This window comes from Xyrauchen texanus, chromosome 47 (genome assembly GCF_025860055.1).
Source record: "Xyrauchen texanus isolate HMW12.3.18 chromosome 47, RBS_HiC_50CHRs, whole genome shotgun sequence".
In the NCBI taxonomy this organism is placed as follows: domain Eukaryota; kingdom Metazoa; phylum Chordata; class Actinopteri; order Cypriniformes; family Catostomidae; genus Xyrauchen; species Xyrauchen texanus.
In genome coordinates, this window is record NC_068322.1 from 7,383,344 (window position 1) to 7,405,098 (window position 21,755).

The 21,755-nt window shown below is 38.3% G+C and overlaps 2 protein-coding genes across 3 annotated transcripts in view; one reads left to right on the forward strand and one right to left on the reverse strand.

The window, feature by feature from the left end:
- LOC127639164 (signal peptide, CUB and EGF-like domain-containing protein 1) overlaps positions 1-10,005 on the reverse strand; it is a 101,738-nt gene extending 91,733 nt beyond the window's left edge. For both annotated transcript variants that reach the window (XM_052121043.1, XM_052121042.1), the window contains exons 1-2: positions 9,863-10,005; positions 7,706-7,828 (exon numbers count right to left, since the gene is read on the reverse strand). In XM_052121043.1, coding sequence (XP_051977003.1) covers positions 7,706-7,828; positions 9,863-9,950 — 211 coding nt within the window. In that variant the 5' untranslated portion in view covers positions 9,951-10,005. The remainder of the gene's footprint in view (positions 1-7,705; positions 7,829-9,862) is intronic.
- A 1,231-nt stretch (positions 10,006-11,236) lies between these two features.
- Positions 11,237-18,928, forward strand: LOC127639005 (sorting and assembly machinery component 50 homolog B). Its single transcript, XM_052120803.1, has 15 exons — positions 11,237-11,381; positions 11,602-11,712; positions 12,836-12,937; positions 13,018-13,105; positions 14,083-14,189; positions 14,395-14,525; positions 14,747-14,834; positions 14,936-15,064; positions 16,636-16,707; positions 16,831-16,917; positions 17,057-17,127; positions 17,282-17,349; positions 17,486-17,632; positions 17,835-17,976; positions 18,104-18,928. The coding sequence occupies exons 1-15, from the start codon at positions 11,361-11,363 to the stop codon at positions 18,147-18,149; spliced, it is 1,410 nt and encodes a 469-aa protein (XP_051976763.1). The 5' UTR covers positions 11,237-11,360; the 3' UTR covers positions 18,150-18,928.
- The last annotated feature ends 2,827 nt before the right edge of the window (positions 18,929-21,755 follow it).

The following is a 21,755-nucleotide window of genomic DNA, read 5'->3' on the forward strand; positions in this document are numbered from 1 at the left end:
CACCTTTTCCATTGCATTCTCATTCAAGCATATTAACACAGACTTGGAAATTCAATTACACACACACAACACTATATATCCACACCCTCCAAGAGACTGGGGCACTTTTAAACTGCGACAATCAACTAACCTGTTTCACAGAGATAAAAAGCAATGGAGAGTAAGAGAAAGAGATACAAAAAGAAAGCTAAGATAGACAGACAATGCACTTATCTATACTTTATTTTATACTGACTGGTCCATTGGTCACATTTAAAGGCTATGCCTAATCACTTACTCCACCCCTTTAAATAAACAACAACAGTGAATGAATCACTCTTTGTTCTGGCATCATGGGGGCTTTGTGATCTGTGTGGAATGGGGGTTCCCTTTCATGCTCTGCCCACTTACGAATCTCATCAACTCATCAATAACCCGGTCAATAAAATCCAATAGGGTTTCCAAGAAAATGCAATGTCATAACATCTTATGCTCCCTCAACATTATATAAACCTTCCCTCTGGGTTTAACGGCATTATAATTCCATTATGCTGTCTAGTGTAGGAAATTATATTAGAAATACTTTCAGGTGTGAGCTTAAATTATATATATACAGTAGCTCCCTACAATAATGAAAAATCAATAATGCACTGCACATTGGTGAGTCATCATTCAGTTAACTCATGAGAAGCTTTGCTCCAAAACCTACCTACAGTAGTGAACTGCCTCACTTTCTGCTGTCTACATCAGCAGCTACTTTCTAAGGGGCCTTTCATAAATATTGCACTCTTGCATTTCATCTGCTCTGCTTTTGAATTGTTGGTCTATGTACAAATGCTTTAGAAAGATACTTTGCATCTCACTGTTTGCATCTGAGTCTTGAGCTATGAGCGTTGAAACCATAACTATAAAAGTGCATCTTGATAAAGCAAATATAAGCAATGCGCACATTTTCTCTTTTGGCGAAAATTGAGAAAGAGACACACAAATATGTATTTAAGAACACAAGAATCTAGACCGGAATTAACAATTACAGTACTGAGAGACTTATAGACTGATTCTGGCATACTCAGAACCCAGCAATCTTTCAGAAGAAACTGTCATATCTGTGTTCAGGTTCACTAAAAGAGAAGACGCATTTACAATCTGAATTTATAAGACACAATTACAAGCAGAAGAATTCATAAACACTTCAAAAAATCTGTTGTGATGTTGGAGTGTTCCTCTTCTCGTATAATTACTCGCTGGAAATTTACAGTAAAAAATATGCTGTTGTGCAATGTTTTCTTTTTTCAAATCAGTACAGTACAAAGGGTTTACTTCTATGCTTCTGAAATAAAATTTAAAAAAATGCCCTTGTTGAATTAATGTAAAATACCTTAATGGCCTTAAAAATAGGCTTCATTTTCGATATGCAAATTAGAATAAGTTTTTTGTTTTTTTGTCATTTCAACCACCTGGCTAATATCGAGTAGGTCCCTCTCATGCCACCAAAACAGCACTGTCATGTCAAGGCATGGACTCCACAAGACCTCTGAAGGCGTCCTGTGTTATCTGGCACCAATATGTTAGCAGTAGATCCTTTAAGTCCTGTAAGTTGTGAGGTGGGGCCTCCATGCTCAATCGGAATGAGATTTGGGGAAATTGGAGGCCAAGTCAACACCTTGAACTCATTGTCGTGTTTCACAAACCATTCCTGATAATTTTTTCAGTGTGGTAGGGCACATTATCCGTCTGAAAGAGGCGACTGCCATCAGGGAATACCGTTGACATGAAGGGATGTAAGTGGTCTGCAACAATCTGTAGGTAGGTGGTACGTGTCATAGTAACATCCACATGAATGCCAGGACCCAAGGTTTCCCAGCAGAACACTGCCCAGAGCATCACACAGCCTCTGCCGGCCTGCCTTCTTCCCATGGTGCATCCTGCTACCATCTCTTCCCCAGGTAAATGATGCACCTGCACCAGGTTCGTCCACATGATCTAAAAGAAAACGTGATTCATCAGACCAAGCCACCTTCTTCCATTGCTCCATGGTCCAGATCTGACGCTCACATGCCCATTGTAGGTGCTGTCGGTGGTAGACAGGGGTCAGCATGGGCACTCTGATCAGTCTGCGGCTACACAGCCCCATACGCAGCAAGCTGCGATGCACTGTGTGTTCTGACATCTTTCTATCATGGCCAGCATTACGTTTTTCCGGCAATTTGTGCTACAGTAGCTCTTCTATGGGATCGGACCAGACAGGCTAACCTTCGCTCGCCACGCGCATCAATGAGCCTTTGGCGCCCATGACCCTCTCACCGGTTCACCGGTTGTCTTTCCTTGGACCACTTTTGGTAGGCACTAACCACTGCATACCGGGAACATCCCACAAAACCTGCCATTTTCGAGCTGCTCTGACCCAGTCATTTACCCATCACAATTTGGCCCTTGAAAGTCACTCAGATCCTTACACTTGCCCATTTTTCCTGCTTCCAACACATTCAATTTTTAAAAATGTTCTGTGTCAAATGTCTTGTTTTTTAGTTGCCTCAGTATGTAATAGACTGGCATGTCTTAAGGTCAATATTAGGCCAAAAATGGCAAAAAAGAAACAGCTTTCTCTAGAAACTCATCAGTCAATCATTGTTTTGAAGGCTGTACAATGCTTGAAATTGTTGAAAAAAATGAAGATTTCATACAAAGGTCTAACAAGGACAGAAAGAGATGTGGAAGTCCAGATGTACAACTAAACAAGAGGATAAGTACATCAGAGTCTCTAGTTTGAGAAAGAGATGCCTCACATGTCCTCAGCTGACGACTTCATTGAATTCTACCCGCTCAACACCAGTTTCATGAACAACAGTAAAGTGAAGACTCAGGGGTGCAGCATTATGGGAAGAATTGACAATAAAAAGCAACTTTTGAAACAGAAAAACAAAAAGAAAAGGTTTGAGAGGGCAAAGAATCAGACATTGGACAACAGATAATTGGATAAGAGTGTTATGGATCTTAACCCCCATTTTGTGGGATCAGCTAGACTGTAAGGTGTGTGAGAAGTGCCATACAAGACAAACACATCTATGGCAAGTGCTGCAGGAAGCGTGGATGAAATGTCACCTGAGTATCTGGACAAACTGACAGCTAGAATGCTAAAGATCTACAAAGCTGTCATTGCAGCACATGGAGGATTTTTTAGTAGTTTAAGTAGTTCTGAACATTTATGTATTTATTTTTTTTCAATTTTTATAGTAATTTTCCATGTTATTAATATCCTGACTATATGTTGTGATCAGTTAAATGTCACTTTGCTGAATAAAAGTACCAATTTCTATCAATAAGAGCAAAATCAATACATTATTCCAAACTTTTGGCCGCCAGTTTATATATTGAAAACCCATTCTTACGCATTATTCCAGGACCAATTAAAAGTCATTCTCAAAATGAACACAAACATTTCTCATCAAATTTCTCCATGATCAAATTATCAGTGCTAAGCTATCCTTGCTCATTTAATAGCTTTTTACTCTTACAGTATGGCAACATTTGTCTCATTGGGGTCTACTTTTATTCCTCCAAATTATTTTAAAGAGAAACATCTGAGAAAAAGTTGATACATAAACATCTCCATTAAGTTTCCTGATCGTTGAGTGCAGACAAACAACATGACAACATTAGAGTGTAGCAAGTGTTTTCTTAATTTCCTTCAAAGCCAAACATGCCAGTCTTTAATTAGAGGGTGGGTTATGGGGGGTTTAATGGGCTCTTTGCTTCAGACAAAACAACCCCCCTTCCCTTACCATATTACACCACATTACACTGTGGACGGAATGCCCACTCAGAAGAGAGACAGACAGAGAGAGAGAGAGGATAAAGCTCCAAGTAGAAGTAGAAGACTAGTTCATATATGATGTTTAAAGTGATACAATGACCTGCGGTGCTTGTCACTAGTAGTAACATTTAATAGATTAAAAATTTTAATCGAAGTAATTACATGACATGCCGATTAATTAATCAAACTAATTGCATAAAAAAACATTTGTATATTTGTGATCGGATCACCCAAAACACATCTTAATGTTTGCATGGCCTCAGTTGGGGACGAATGGTTGTGAGGTTGATGCAATACAGTCCTGTATTGTGCTCACCACCACAATAGAAAGCAAGAGAGTGCAGACTGCAAGTTGTGTAGTGTACGCTTGGCTTAAGGCTGAGAAGCCTGCCAGGAACAACTTGGGGCACCTTTCTCCCATTGTGGTGGTTTGTTGTCTGTACAGCTGAGCATTGCCCATGCAGCTGGAGGTTCTCTTACTGCCCCCTGCTAAAAAAAAGGTGTTACTTCAACACGTTTGTCCCCTCCACTTTTTGGGCAATAATGATTATATTTTAGGGGCTTTGTTTTGTATAAATAATGCATAATACAGCTTCATGGCTGGTAAGAAATATTTATGGCCTGTACAATCTATCTAGTCACTAGGCATAGTCAGGTGTGGCAAAGACTTCATTTTGTACCCTGGTTAAAAAAGTGTAGCCCTCCAGATTCACGGCAACTGACACCCTCAATGCCTGTGAATCTAGACTGTGGTTTGGAGGTGGGAGGAAAAGGCCAGAACATTCCCTGTGTTTCCTTAGAGAAAATAAAAGATGTTGTTGTAGCCCACGCTGTCTGGCCTTAGACGGGAGTATCAAGCGCTCGCTGAGGAGAACTCTGGTGCGATACCATTTCAAATTCACCTAATTCATTAATGGAATTGAGAATGGGATTCAGGTTTCATAATAGGTAGAGAGCACATTTCCCCTCTTCCTGAAACACAAGCTCCACACATGTGGGTGAAACAGGGAGAGAGAGGCAAAAAGAGCAATCTTGAATGCGCAGATGAAGAACGCAGAGTGCAATAACAGGAAACAGCAGAGAGAGAGAGCAACCTGATGGTTTCTCTGCTTCAAGTATGTCCATCATATACAGTTCACCTCTCTGATACACACACCCTGAAAAACAAATTTACACCCATGTAGTTCATATCCTCAAACACAGCAGCTGTAAATATACAGACTGCCAAATGAGAAATATGTGTGACAACTGGATGAATTTAAGAATATGCCTCTAACATTGACAGTTTTTACATTCATTCTTCCTGGGTTAACTTAACCATAAGACAAATTCTTATCTGGGTAACGAAAAGATTAACTACCTGCTTGGTTGATTAACAAATGTCTAATTGAATGTGTTAGTTTGAAGTATTTTGTAATCACTCTGTACTCTCTTTCTACACACATAATAAAATCATTTCAACTTTAATCAATATTTCATGTCCATTTACTTAATTATTTGGTAAGTAGTAGTATAATAAGTTGGATAATGCACATACAGTGTTGGGTGTAATCCATTACTAAGTAATTAAATACTGTAATTAAATTACTTTTTCATTGAAAGTAAGGGATTACTCTTATTTTCATTCATTGATTTACAGTTACTTCTGATGTAATTGTGCTAAATACTGTCTAGACTCTAGAACAATTCTATATAAAAAATAATTGTGAATTTAAAATCGAAATTTTGTTTTTCTAAATTCGTTGGCCAGTTCATGAATAATTTATTTTATTTTATATGATTTATTTGAAAGAATTAAAAGAACAATTTCATGTCTATTCTTGTATTTTTCATCTGGTCGAGGTTGAAAAGGGTTTTAGAAAGTAATTAATAATTAGTAATGCAATTACTTTTCAGACAGAGTAATTAGTACAGTAATCTAATTACACTGTAGAAGATGTAATTAGTAGTAACTAACCCAACAGTGTGCACAAACTAAATAAACATGAACATTTAATAAGACAAAAATGTTTTATTTAAGTTTGAAAAGTTAACTAAAATAATGTAATGCAAGATATAACTTTACCAAAACATTTACATGAACATTACAGATTTTCTCAATCGCTTTGGCTCAATTCTTGAATGATAACAATTAGTTTCATGTTCATGTGAATTTCTTATTCATTTAAGCAAATTGCACGTGTTTTGGCACATGTGTGCAAAAGAGTAAGTATTGTCTACAATTTAAACAATAACTAAATGCACATGTCTTGCTGATCAATACTAATGTACTATATATACATATATATATATATATATATATATATATATATATATATATATATATATATATATATATATATATATATATATATATAACTATTCACTATATATGACTTTACATGTAAGAAATGTGTAAAAATGGACAAGCTAATGTGAATTTTGTTTACATGTAACATTGCTAAAAAAAATTATTTACTGTATACATACAAATGTGCATATCCTTTTTCTGTGTACTACAGTATTGTACTGTATTGACTTTTCCCAGTAAACTTTGACCTGCTGTTGAAATCGGCATCTAAAAAGCTCAGTGTGATACACAATAACATTCAGCAAGACAAAACTGGGATTCTTGTATAGTACAATAAGCAGTCAGTGTCAACAAAAAAGTAGAACAAAAATAAAATTAGTATATAACAAACATTTCCAGGGTTGACTGCCATGGTGAAAAAATATCTAAACATTTTGACCAGTACAGCTCACACGATGACAAAAAAAATAAACTTTGGTGAAACAATAACTATTTTTGAAGCATGAATTAAACGTTTTGGGTGAGTTACTACATTTTGCAGACATGCAATAGAGTTGTGACGTCCCATAAAACAGTTGTGACGACTGCACTTACAGTTCAGAGAACTTTAAGACTGTTTAAAATAATAGCCAAAGCGATTGAGAAACTGTAAATGTATGAATGTCATTTTAGTGAGTAATTGTGTTTCTAAAGATAATATTGGATTTTTTTTTGTTGTTATTTTAAATGTAGATTTAAGTCATCTCTTTAATTTAAGACATCTGAAGGCAAACAAAATAATATTTTCCCAATATAATCAAAAAGTATTAGAACAGAACAGATTTTATACAGGTGAAAAACTGATATCTTGGTCCATAATTACATTTGAAATCTATAACTAAAACTGCTTTCATTAAAAACATGTCTGGCCTTATGAGATTTTTAACATTTTCCATAAAGTAGTGCTTTAAAGTAGAAAAGTCTCAGTTTAGTTCAGGTTTTGTAGTCTGTGCTATACTCTTTAGTCAAGCCTGGTTTATGACATGTCCAGTGCAAAATGGGAAGTGCATTTAGCGCTTAAAAAGTGCTTTTTGGGATTTTTGGCCATTTAACACAACATCATTCAGGGAAAGCATGCAGCGGGCAAGGGTTCTTCTGCTGGGCCATCTGTCTGTCCAGGGCCCTTAAAATCATCCCAAACTTCCCCACCATTATGGCACTCCTGTGAGCATATGCTCAAAAGCATATCCTATGCATGCACAACAGACATATGTGTCAGTGTACAGATGAGAGCTGTAATGTCCAGGGTATTTGCGTCGAGATTTGCACTCACATTGACTGTGTGTCATTTGCTCTGACTGTGTGTGCTTTGGCTCCAGCTGTGCTGTGCTCACAGGCAGAACAGAAGAAGGAGGTGTCAAGGCTGGAGCAGGTTTTGCCCTCCCAGCACCTCTCATCCTCACTCTGCACTTTCTTCTGACTAATTAAGACCCACAGCAGGAGCTAAAGAACAGCTGGATGACTTGATCAGAGTGTGTGCGTGTGTGAAACAGTGAGAGACGGGCGAACAGGGAGGGAATGAGTGAAACTGTCTGAGATTTTCAGAAAAAGTGGGAGGGAGAGAGAGAGATCTAGTTGCCCACCTTCGCAGTGCTTGCCATCTCCCTTGTATCCAGTTTTGCAGATGCACTTGAAGGACTTTGGAGTGTTCTGGCACAGAGCGTCGATGTGACAGTCGTCTGTAGCTTCCGAGCACTCATCAGCATCTGTGGGGTTATCACATGGGACAAGACTCAGCTAAATGCTACTTCACACATCCAGGATCTAAATAGATGTCACTTTTCAGTCGGACTGAAGCGTTTAAAATGACAGTTTTAGTCTAATGGAAATCTAACTTTTAAAGTGCATGTAAATGTACTGAATGTCATATCAGAGAGAGGAAAATCTAGACTGACATAACAAAGAGATTTTTCTCTCTAGAAATGTGACACTTTTTTTTTAATTTAGCAATGCAAAATAAATAGCCCAACACAAATAGTCAAAATACACTTAAAATTAATGGTTCCGAAAAAGGGGTTTACAACCTCATGTCATAAGATAACCTTTTCAAGTTACATAAAAAAAAAAAACGGTTCTTTTCTGAACCCCAGGTGCTGCAAAGATCATTGAAGAAGCTTTATTTTTGAGAGTGCATCAAGGTAGTAATGCCAGTAAAACAGTTTTTCATTAACAAATAAACATACCGCCTCTCTAAACGTCAGCGTCTTATGTTATTTTAATTAATGCAGTACAAATGATAAAACAATGAATAGTCATAACACCAATCCTGCTGTTCACACTTTTGTCTTTCATACATGAATAACACTCATACAGAAGAGCATGCTTTATGGCATTTTATGGGAATGGTATTTTTGGGAAAACAGAAAAACTTCTCATCTGAGCACACAATCGAACAAATTAGATGTATTTAGACTTTTATGAAAAATCAATATTGTGTCTGACAAGCAAATAAGGGTGTGGTAAGGGTTGCTTTTGTTGCTGGTCTGACACCAGCTGCTTTCCTCTTATTGCTGGTTTGGATATTGACAGGTAGTTTCAGAATTCAACAGAACAAAAATATCAGACCAAAATTGTCACAATGGAAAATATCACTGATATATTAAAGCCTAATTTATTTGTGTTCAGCAGAAATGACTCATGTCTGAGGCTAAATGCAAATGAATGAATGAATGAATGTGTAATTTGCTGGACAGCTCTCTTAAAAATCTGTGAGATCTGTAACATAATAAACCATTAGGTGATTTAATTGCATATTGATGTATAACATCAACGCTGCAACCGTAGTGCCACAAAACTTGCCCCAAATTACAGGTTTCTTCCCATTTCTCTGTCTTTTTAACAATTGTAACCTCAGGCATGTCCTAAACAGACTATCTTAAACTTTACGCACATGTGTGGCAAAAGGTCGCAGAATCCATCTAAGGAATGTGCGCAACGGTGCGCTCCTCTGGTTAAACCTTTAAAAGAATAGATCATCCAACCCCACAGCATATATACACAAAAATACAGTGATCTCTTTGCTTGAGCATTTTAACACTTCATTATGTGATTAAATAATTCCCATTTGAAATCACTCAAAACCTGGTGAGCCAAAAGTCCACTAGCGCGCAATGGCGAAAACTCCAGTGAACTTATTCTCTTTTGGAGATGAGTTATATATAAGCGGGGCTTTTATTTGCAAGCGTGTGTTTAACTTGAACACATGTGCCTCGAAATCTTAAATCGTGTCCTGGTTTAAAATAACCGGCAATCTGTTTTAATATTTGTCTCATTATTGACTTTTTGGGGCATTAATTACGGAGAGACACAATGCGTATTGATGGCAGCGGAGGAGTGAGTGGTCGATAAGCCCCCCAGATCGACCCCATAAGGGCGGTTCATGTTCATATAGTCCACATGGGAGCCTGCAGCGACCCCAACAAAATCTATCCTTAAAGACTATCACGCGCAATGCTGTGCGTTAAACCAGACGCATTTGTCATAGAGAAATATTTCAACATGCTATTTTCAGTTGTTATTTGTCAATAATGATTCCAAGATTTAAATCAGAGTGTAACTTGGAATGCACAAGAAAGTAATTAGATGAATGCAATTACAGGTTAATGAATAATACAGAATGCATTGCAAATTATAGTCACATTAAAATGGTTGGCAAATATAATGCAACCTCTGATATGTATCAGGTGTTAAAAGTTTCAATGAAAAGTAAAATGATGAAGAGAGACAAGGGGAACACTTACCTGCGACTCCAACATTTCCCATGGCATCGAAAGCATTTATGAGGAGGAAAAACAAACAGACGTCCCAGTAAAAGCAGGCAGGACCCATGGTTAAGAGACTGTGAGGGTGAATGGACTTCTCCAGTTGTGCGTTTCTTTGATAAGAGGAGCGTTTCTACTGCTGCTGGCAGAAAGAGCACGAGAGCTAGAAACCTCGCGACGCCCGCTGATTGGTTTGCACACATTTGAGGAGGACATGGGAGGAGGAAGGAGAGAGAGAGAGAGAGAGAGAGAGAGAGAGAGAGAGAGAGAGAGAGAGAGAGAGAGAGGCCTTTGCGTTTATCTATATAAGCATGTACCTATCTGTATACTGATTACAGTGGCAATACAACAGGAAAAAAATATTGACGTCTATGAGCAGTGTTCACAAAAAACAAAAGTGTAAATAATACAAAGAAAAATAACCAATATTGGATTGATAGACAGACAGACCGACCGACCGACCGACCGACCGACCGACCGACAGACAGACCGACAGACAGACAGACAGACAGATAGATAGATAGATAGATGTAGGCCTATGTAGTGGTTAAGTTGTGTATCTATATGATTATTCCGCAGCATGCTATATATCAAAGTAAATATCAAAAATCTAAATATTTAAACTTTCTAATACAGGCATATGTTAGATAATTGCCCTTTAAATTGAGATTTTAACATTCTGAAACTTCGTAATAGTTCGGATCAATCTAATCACTAAGGCATAAAACACACACGCGTGCGCGCGCGCACACCCGCACACACACACACACACACACACACACACACACACACACACACACACACACACACACACACACACACACACACACACAGATAAATACAAATCGGTAAAAGAGATTTTACCAGAGATTGGTTTCATCTTTAAGATTGGCTAGGCTGCTCGTGATGAAAACGACAAACCACTAGAGATGATATAGGCCTACTGCCCTCTGCTGGCGAAAGTAGAATCAGATTGTAATGCCATGATACCTGAATACCGTTGTATTCCAATATATTTCAATATTACCATTCTAGTAACATGGTCCGTTTCCATTATGTCAACCCAAAGAGTTACCATAGTTATTTTTTTGTAAGTGATGAATCATCAGGCGGACATTGTAAACCAACGAAATGGCTTATGTACGCCACTTGTGTACGGGCCTGAGTTTACAAAACTACACTTTAACTACAAAAATGTGACGTAATAGTGTGAATTGCAAATCAATTGAATAACTACGCTCCATTCATAGATCTCTGCTTTAACATTTGCCCTCTTCACAGGTCTGGGAGGGGGACCGCCCATTTTACACAACGTCAAACTAGTCTAGCCAATCAGAATTCTGCTTCGCGAAAGGGTTGCTTGTCATGGCGTCCTCCTTGAAGGGGGTTGGGTTCACTGCTTCGTATTAAGTTCGATATTTTACATTCCCACGGCACCGTCAGCTTCATCGCGTTTAGGATATTGTTGCACATTAAAATGGGGACTGTGCATGCGAGGGTAATTGCTTTCTTAAATATTCTTGGCGACATATGCTGGGCTTGTCAGTGACCTTGTGTTCAGATTTATTGTGCTGGATATCTTGCTTGTTTTGTCTCGATGCATTTATAAAGAAGGGTACATGCACAATGGACTCTTAGGAATGTTCCAATGGGCAGTATGTGAATATACCTGTGTGAAATATATAGACGTTGTTATTATTTATTTATTTCTATTGTAGAGTATGGATTCTTACCCCATGTATGGGCGAGACCGGGGCGTCAACCCAGAGGAGATAGAAGTGATGGAGGCTGTGCAAGAAACTAAACAAGAGATTTTAGAAAATAAAGATGTAAGTTGTGTTCTAAAGTGTTTTGACTTCTTTTAAATTGTTTTACACTGAAAAAAATCACCAATGTACTAGCAGGGTTTTTGGAAATCCACCATTATAGTATCATGATTTTGCATGCATATTGCATGGTTATGCTATGGTATAATTTAAAGTACTTTGGAGTACCATGTAAATGTAATGGTACATCAATGTAGTAGTCATTCAGTACTATAGTATATATTAAAGCACCTTGCTATTACCAACTTATATCATCACTGTACCATGGCCAAAGTACTTAATATTAGGGGTAACTATAAAATGATTTGCACTAGCTGTTTAGGCATCTCGATTAAAGGCATAATTCACAGAAAAAATTACATTCTGTCATAACTTTCTCACTCTTATGTTGTTCCACACTTGTATGACTTTCTGCCATAAAAGCACATCATGAGATATTATGCTGAATGTATGATACTGACAGCCTAAAAATAGCTGCGTCAGCATTCTTTTTTGTATCCCCAATTTGGAATGCCAAATTCCCAATACTTACTAGGTCCTTGTGGTGGTGCGGTTACTCACCTCAATCTGAGTGGTGGAGGACCAGTCTCAGTTGCCTACGCTTCTGAGACAGTCAAGCCGTGCATCTTATTACGTGGCTCGTTGTGCATAACACCACGGAGACTCACGGGATATGGAGGCTCATGCTACTCTCCACGATCCGTGCTCAACTTACAACACACTCCATTGAGAGCGAGAACCACTTCATCGCAATCTTGAGGAGGTTACCCCATTTGACTCTACCCTCCCTAGCAACTGGGCCAATTTGATTGCTTAGGAGACCTGACTGGAGTCACTCAGCACACCCTGGATTCGAACTCAGGACTCCAGGGGTGGTATTTAGCATCAGTACTCGCTGAGCTACCCAGACCCCATGTCAGCATTCTTTAAAGTTTCTCCTCTTGTGTTCCACGGAAGAAAGAAAGTCAAATGGGTTTGGAATAACATGAGGGTGAACAAATTGCAACAGATTTTTTATTTTTGGGGAAACTAACCCTGTAACTGGCACTGTGTTGCATATTGTTATTGCATATATCTGCAGTCTGAATCTGCAGTCACACACTGTGTCATCTCTGTTTTCATCTAGGTTGTTGTGCAGAATGTGAACATTGCAGGTCTAGGTAGAACTAAAGAGGATTACTTGGGCTATGAGATCTCTGATGTCTTCACTGCCAGGAACCTGGTTGAAGTAAGTGAGTTGACCGGGTCGATGTGTTTAGTTTAGATTGGTTATTATGAGAAAAGATTACAAACCCAGTGTTTTTGCAGGTGATGAGGAAATCCCATGAGGCCAGACAGAGGTTACTTTGTCTGGGCATATTTAAAGACGTGGAGGTGGTGATTGACATCTCAGAAGGTAACAAATCCATAACGTTTGTTTATATGCAGACAGTTGATCATGCTTATATTGAGATATTGTAATAGATGGGTAATACTTGTCAAAACAAACTTTGATGTTGGCTTGACAAAGCCTTGTTTGATAGTTTAACACTAATTAAAAAAAAAAAAAGTTTGAAGGTTACAGATAGATAAATGGCAAGAAAAAGAGAGAGACAGTTTAAGCAGATTTAAGGCCTTGTTTATTTTTGACAGTTAGAGTTTGAAAAGTCTTGGCTCGTTTTGACCATTCCATTAATGTAAGTGTATGGGATTTTGGGGATTTTGGGGATTTTTGTTTGCCTGCTTTTTTGTGTGCAAAGTGTAAATCTGATCAGTTTGAAAAGGCATAGAAACCTGACTTGAGTCAGAAAAGTCTGCAGATCTGTACCAAGTTTGGTGGATGTAGCTTGAAAGCTCTAGGATGAGTTACAGTCAGAAATGTTGGTCTTGGTTTTGGGATTTTGAAAAGAAAAACTAAACCATGTCTGTAAAATAACAGTATGTTGGCTTTGTCTAGCCAACAAAATACGTGTGCTTTTTTGATGAAATATGTTGTCGAACAAAGTTCTTTGACATTTAAAGAGATCTATTGTGTAGAATGGGTTGAATGGAATACTTAGAAATTGCATTTGCAATGTTAAGGTTAAGGCAAACAGCTGTACTGAAGAATATAGTTTGACATCAGTTAATTTATCCACTCATAAAGAAGGCAAAACTAATGGGTCCAAAGTTCAGTCTTTTTATTGCCAGTGTCATTATTATATTGGTAGTGTGTATGCAGGTGAATTACAAGTTCAGGGAGGAATATTTCTCCATCAAGTGGCTTATTGCAATTTAATCAAATGCTTCTTTATACACAGACATTTTCTATTAACTTCATAGAGGAATAATCTATGTAAAACATTCATCCCCACTATTTGTTGTAAATTGCTGTCATTCTAATGTACTCTTTAGGAGCGGATGCGCTGCCAAATGGGCTCAATGTTACTTTTGAGGTTACTGAGCTAAAACGTCTAACTGGAAGTTACAACACCTTGGTTGGAAATAATGAAGGCAGTATGGTGAGAACCATAATACTAACACACACACCCCAGCTCTCATATAATACCAGTCAAGCTGTCACACTAATTTATCATCATTGATACGATTTCTCTTTGGCTCAATGGTGTTATTAATCCACACTTTTGAGTCAGTGTGGATTGTAGTTTTATTATTCGTTAGATTTTCAGTGTCATTGTGTGTATTTTTGTGTTTATTCCTGCAAAGGTACTGGGTATTAAGCTTCCAAACATTTTTGGTCGTGGAGAGAGACTCACCTTCCAATTCTCATATGGCACTAAAGAGACATCCTATGGCCTATCTTTTTTCAAACCTCAGCCGGGTTATTATGAACGCAAGTAGGCTAAACTTTTTAAAGTAAATCACTTAAAAATGTGATGTGTGTAATTTGTTTCGATGTTAAAATGCTGTCTCTCATCCCAGCTTAAAATACAGAGACACTATAAGTAAGCAATATGTATGTTGCAGCATTGGCTAATTCAGTTTTGTGAGTTTGGGGTGGGATTATCTGTCCAACAGCTGGAATTTTACACATCTCTGAATTCTTTCCTTTATGAAGCTTTGCTCTGAACCTGTACAAAGTCACTGGCCAGTTTCCATGGAGCTCTCTAAAAGAAACCGACAGGGGCGTTTCTACAGAACTGAATGTAAGGACAAAAACTGAGCTAAGTGACCTCAGTTTTCACTTTAAATGATTAACAAGCCTATACTTTATAAGCAATGGTTTAATGCAATATGTGTCTTTCAGTTCCCTCTGTGGATGACAGATCACACTCTGAAATGGGAGGGTGTGTGGCGAGAACTTGGATGTCTGGCCCGAAGTGCCTCCTTTGCTGTGAGAGAGGAAAGTGGCCACACCCTAAAATCCGCCCTTTCTGTAAGCTTTCCTCCATCAGCCTTAACTCAAGACACTTTTGGTTCCATGGTTTTAGACCCACGGTTTTCAAATTGGGAGGCGTCAGAGAATGTCAGGGGAGGCACGGAGATTGAAAACTACAAGTAAAACCAAAAGATACATAAAAACAATAAAAATGTATTGTGAAGACGTGAAAATTAATAGCTTAATGGACCAAAGTCCATCTTAATACATTGTAGCTATATGGCGTTATAAAGAGCAAGAGCAATTCCATGTACCGCTTGTTTGTGACAAGTGCAGTTTCAACTCTGATTATAGATCAGTGATCAGGGCCTTTTCTGAGCATATGGGGGCCCTAAGCGAAATCCTACTTGGATATTCAAAAAAATTGAATATATTAACTTAAAATTGGAATATATTATCTACATAAAACGGTCTATTGTGACAATAGTATTGTGTACTCCTTAGATATATAGCTTGCAGAAATGTCTGAAAACATGTACCTTTTAAAATCAGACACCACTGCAAATCATTAGCTAACTATTGTTGCAGTTTAATGCATGACAACGATAAACGCCAGGTAGCTGGCTTATTCATTTCTTACCAGTGGGTTGGCTTACAAGGGGGCCCCCTATAACTGTCTAATTGAGCCATTACATTTGCATGAGACTTACTTGCAGCTTTTTGTAAATTTTAAAAAAATCGACCCTGCTTCGTGGTGTCCCCTGGTGGCTCGGGTCCCTAAGCAGTCGCTTAAACCACTTATAGTTCGAAACGGCCCTGTTAGTAAGTTTCACATAGAGACGTAGACTGGCTCATTTGGTGCGAGTTTAGAAAAAATTCAGGCTAAAAACTGTTTTTAGTAATCCTGTTGTCATATGGACATACATGCATGTTTATACAAAATGCAGAAGATGCAAAATACTGGGGGGCCTGGGTAGCTCAGCGAGTATTGACGTGACTACCACCTCTGGAGTTGCGAGTTCGAATCCAGGGTGTGCTGTGTGACTGCAGTCAGGTCTCCTAAGCAACTAAATTGTCCCGGTTGCAAGGAAGGGTAGAGACACATGGGGTAACATCATTGTGGTCGCGATTAGTGGTTCTCTCTCTCAACGGGGCACGTGGTAAGTTGTGTGTGGAGAGTAGCATGAGTCTCCACATGCTGTGAGTCTCTGTGGTGTCATGCAGATTGTCTTAGAGGCGGAGGCAACCGGAGTAACCGTGCCACCACAAGGACCTACTAAGTAGTGGGCATTGGGCATTCCAAATTGGGGAGAAAAGGGGATAAAAAACAAAACAAAACGATTTTATACAAATATTATTAACATAAATATGTATAGCCATTAATGACACACCAGTGTATGATGCATTGCTGAATGAGTCTGTCAGACTGAATTCAAGGTTATTGATCATCATTGGTAAATTGCTCCAATGCCTGAATGATGCATTTTGATAATATAACACTAGAGGAAAATACAAAGTCTTTAAATTTGCTCAGAGGGGTGGGGGGCTTATTGTTTAATACTTTGAAAACTCCTATTTAAGACTAATGATTGAGCTCATCAAATATCCCTGTTCTTGTCTTATACTAGCACACCATGGTAATAGACACCAGAAACTCAGCGATCTTGCCCCGAAGAGGTGCCTTACTACGAATCAACCAGGTATGTGGGCTTGAACATCAGCCCAAAACATATCAACAGCAGTTTGGTGTTTCCCCAAGTAACATTACTTTGCTTTGTAATTCCCTGTACTGACTACAATAGTTGTTTGCTCTGTTGGTTTAGGAATTGGCAGGATACACCGGTGGAGATGCCAGTTTTCTCAAGGAGGACTTTGAGCTACAACTCAACAAACCTTTTATCTGGGGCTCTGTATGTAGTCTTGCTTAATGTATACTTTTTTTGAACTCTCAAGGAATTTTTGTGATGATTTGATGTAATATTTGTGATCTTCTAGACATAAATATAGTTAATTGGACTTAATAAGTAATAATGCCTGTTTCTCTTATAGGTGCTATCTGCATCTCTGTGGGGTGGGATGATCTATCCACTTACAAGTCAGCCTACCTCCATTGCTGACAGGTGTGTTTTTGGGATTGTATTTTAGACATTGTGTCAAAGGATATACAGTGTTAAAGAGTATTTTTTTTTTCTCTTAGATTAGTAGTATTAAAGCTAGGGACTGAATTTACATTTGTACACATTTGACTGTATAGTGTTTGATTGTTTCTGGCAGGTTCTATCTGGGTGGTCCAACTAGTGTAAGAGGTTTCGGCATGTACAGTATTGGGCCCCAGAGTGAAGGTACATGGCTATAAATGGTCCCCATTTCACAATTAATTGCAAAAAATATATTGTTGAATAGTATGTCCTTGTAATCTTATTTTATGTTTTGTTCCTGGTATGATACCTTGACATCTGGGTGACCTTACCTGATCAGGTGATTATCTGGGTGGGGAAGCATATTGGGCCAGTGGCCTCCACCTGTACACACCCCTCCCCTTCCGCTCGACCAAGGGCGGCTTGGCTGACCTCTTCAGAACTCACTTCTTCCTCAATGCTGGAAACCTTTGCAACCTCAACTACGGTGAGTATTTCCCCTAGTTAGTAAACCCTCTAAGGTTGAAATGTTGTGTGTAGACCATTTGATTTTACTAAGGAAATCCAGTTGTCTTTAATCCTTGACTGAATGCATGTGTAGAGAGGCCTCTCGGCCACATAGTGACGCTGTTGATGCATGGAAACTTCAGTTTGACACTTTTCATCCATGTGTATTGTTATTTATTTAGGAGAGGGACCACGCGCACATCTGCAGAAGCTAGCAGAGTGTATCCGTTGGTCATATGGGGCAGGAATAATTTTACGTCTAGGAAATATTGCTAGACTTGAACTCAATTACTGCTTCCCCATGAGTGTTCAAAGTGGAGACAGGTAAAAATACACATCTACTACTTAAACACAGCCAAAATAAAGCCTTTGGCAAAGTATTGTTCTTAGTCTGTTTGTATTGGTGTTAAATTATTAATGACCTCACTTTAACTTTATTACTTCCCTGCAGGATATGTGATGGAGTTCAATTTGGAGCAGGCATCCGTTTCCTGTGATCTCTGTAGCTGAAGCAGGGAGTTGTGGGATAGCTTTTTGTAGTATTTTTTTGAATGTTTGAACTCAAAATGAGAGTTCTTCCTGCATGCACATTCTGAGGATACACTCCTTTTACCTAGAAGGCAAAGGATGACTGAGCTTAATTTAGAAAAACATATTGGTTTTGCCCTAGGATGAAAATTCAGTTGTCATTTCCTAACTTTCATGTCATTCCAAACCCTCATGAGGAACACCTGAGGAGACAATTTGAAGAATGCCAATGTGCAATTTTCTATGCAATGAAAGTGGATGGTGACATCTCTTTTTGTGTTCCATGGTAAATACCGGTTTGGAATAACATGAAGGTGAGTAAATCATTACTGAATTTTCCTCTATCGGTGAACTACCCCTTTAAAAGTGGTGGCTGCAAGTGTTAAATTGTTTTCCTTGTGTTGTTGTTTCCAATGTGAAAATCTGGTACGAAACCACACCACTGTCAACTCATGTGTTCTTTAGCAGTCTTGGGAGATGTGCAGTAAATATTGTACTTCAATGAAAGCCACATATAAACATGTATGACTCTTTCTCCTTTTAAATGACATGGTTTAGTGTTGAAATCAGTTGTATTGTCTAATGCCAAACTAGATAAATGAATCGACTCGACTGATTTCACTGAGCGGATCATGAGTCAACTCCTTTGTGAAATCCACCAGCAGTGCTCTTATTGTTAGGACACTTTTTATTATTGTCAGAACTTGTTATACTGGGCACAAAATAAACCGTTTGGATCCCCAATTCACTTTCTATTGTCTCTGAAATTGGTATGCACAATATGTCCAATTACTTCAATCAGTTCTATGATTCAATGGTTTTATGTTTATGTTTGAAAATGTATGGTAAAAGTAGTCCAACCACAAAACCAGCATGGTGGTTATGTAAAACAAAAAACTACCGTACTATGAACGGATAAAAAATACTGTGTTTTGTTGGGATGTAGCTGTGGTATTTGTTCTTTATTTTAGGTAGATATGACAGAAAATGTGTGCTATGTAATGAACGTATTTGTTGTTGGCACATTTTAAATCCACATCTGGACATTTTTGATTTTACAGATCCAAGAGACATCCTTATCAAGGTATATTGAAAAGTGCAAGGATGTACATAAGGTACTAATAAAAAGAAAATAGCATCTACTAGAGAAATTTGCAGAGTGAAAAATAAAGCATTGTGATTTAAATATGGAGAACTCAAAGAATCATATCAAACTACATATTTAGTCCATAAAAGGTGGATTAAGTGATATCAGAATTGAGGTTTTGGTCCCTTGAGTGCAAAAGATGGTCGGAACAATATTTGAGCAAAATGAATACTTTTTTTCATTCTCCTTTTTTATTTATTTTTGTCAGAGGTGACTGACAGGTTATAAATAGCTTGATATTTGTCATGGAAATCTAAAATGTGGCCATACAGACATCAGTTAAATAGCCAAAATAGCAATTGAACTGCATAATTTGGGCCCTTCTCTTAATTTTCAAAATGCATATTTTTGTAATGTAACAAGTTAGAAGGCCCTGTATAAATTACAGCATTAGTTGAGAAATACATTTCTGTTATGTGTAGATAAAATGGACTTTACTGACTGATATATACTCAAATTAATCAGAACCTAATTATTATTTGTAAAAAAAATAATTATAGCAGTGACACAACCTGACATTATCATTTATTTGTCCCAGTTTTAATAAATAATCTAGGGTTAGAGCAAGTATATTGCTCTATCCCTAGAATGCATATGTAAATTCACCCCACTTAAATGCATATGTTGGTCAGAAAAATACCTTGATAATATCTAGATGCTTATTCTTTGTAAAACTATTTTATTTTATTTTTTAATATTTTTAAATAGCTGATATATATTTTATTAAAGTACATGGACATGAACATGGAGTGGGAGTTTGTGGTGACGTTGTAAAAAAGCCAGTATAACAGAAATAAGGACAATTTCCACTTTTGGTGGTAAAATATGAAATGACTCAACTCAACCCACACAAACACAACTACTGGCAGCCAAAAGTTTACAGTAACGTACAGAATTGGCTGTTTCGGAAGGAAATTGGTACTTTAATTCACCAAAGTGGCATTCAATTGATCACAATGTATAGACATGCTCACCCACTGGGTGAAGGAACAATAGCTCTCTAGACCGAGAGGACTCGCGAAGCAATGGACGCCGCGTCTATGTTCTAAAACCTTGCGAACGTGTTCTGCAAAGACCATGCTGCTGCAAAACATATATCCTGTAGGGATATCCCATTTGTCCATGCCCATGAGTAAGCCGTGCCTCTAGTTGAATGCACCTTTATGCCAATAGGGCATCTAATGCCCTGTGACTCATAACCATGGGCAATCACATCAGTGATCCAGTGTGATAGCCTTTGTTTGTAGATGGACATGCACGGGGCATAACAAATGCACTAACTGCTCCTCATCTGAATTAGATGGTGGAGAAGAGAAAGCTTGTAGGTGCACTATCTGAGTACTGAAGGGTGTGGAAAGCACCTTAGGCACATAGCCTTTTTTGGGTTTGATGGTGGCTTTTGAAAGCCATGTCCGCACCGCAGTTCAGATGGCCTGGAGCATATGTTGCGCACATGGAGAGGAGATGGCGTGCGCTCCACATGAGGAGGCCTTGTGCCAGGCTCGTCATTGGTGGTGATCGAGTGGCACCCTGGTGATATATGTATCCCACCACTGACATGTTGTCTGAGCGAATCAGAACATGATGATTCAATATGTCGGAATGGAAAGCTTTCACTGCTTAGAAGACTACTAGCATTTCCAAGCAGTTGATGTGCCACGCCCGTTTCGCACTTGTCCAATTGCCGAACGCCAGGCATCCATCGCACAGTGCACCCCAACCCGTGTTGGACGCATCCATAGTCACCACTTTGTGCCTGAAAACCAGATCCAGCATCACACCCTGCTGATAAAGGTTTGGAGCTGTCCATGGTGCTAGAGCAGCCAGGCAGTGGCGAGTCACGATGATAATAGCCAATTGTCGAGGTAATTCAGAACGCGTATGCCAGATTTCAAATCAGCAGTTAATCTGACAACAGAAGTATCATAAATTGTGCTTCTTTGTCTCAGATCACACTTACAAAACGCTGTTGTTCAGGATGGTCCAGCTAATGCGCATGTGCGTCCTCGAATTGACTGACAGGCTATGTCTGTGTGTGTGAAAGGTGATTGGCTCTTTTATCTGTACACAGGGTTGGGGAGTAATGGAATACATGTAATGGGATTACGTATTTAAAATAGAAAATATAAGTAACTATATTCCACTACAGCAACAATTTAAATAATTGGTAATTAGAATACCGATACATTCAAAAAGTATTTTGATTACTGAAGAGATTACTTTGCATTTTATTGTCATTTGTTTTATTTAATATTTAGTCCTTTCAGATGGAAAACATTTATACATATAAATGATGAGATCCAAAGTGCATTTGAACAGCGGTGAAACACTTTCTTATGATGTGTTACATTCATACGAGCAGACAGAGAAGTACGTTTGAAGTAAGTTTGGAGCAGAAGAAATAGAAATAAACCTTGTGTAAATTGTC

Excerpts from the sequence above, each read along its gene's own strand:
- LOC127639005 (XM_052120803.1), top strand. The coding sequence starts at position 11,361 with ATGGGGACTGTGCATGCGAGG. Across the intron at positions 11,713-12,835 it reads AGATTTTAGAAAATAAAGAT|GTTGTTGTGCAGAATGTGAA; the intron begins GTAAGTTGTGTT and ends GTTTTCATCTAG. Across the intron at positions 17,350-17,485 it reads TATTGGGCCCCAGAGTGAAG|GTGATTATCTGGGTGGGGAA; the intron begins GTACATGGCTAT and ends TTACCTGATCAG.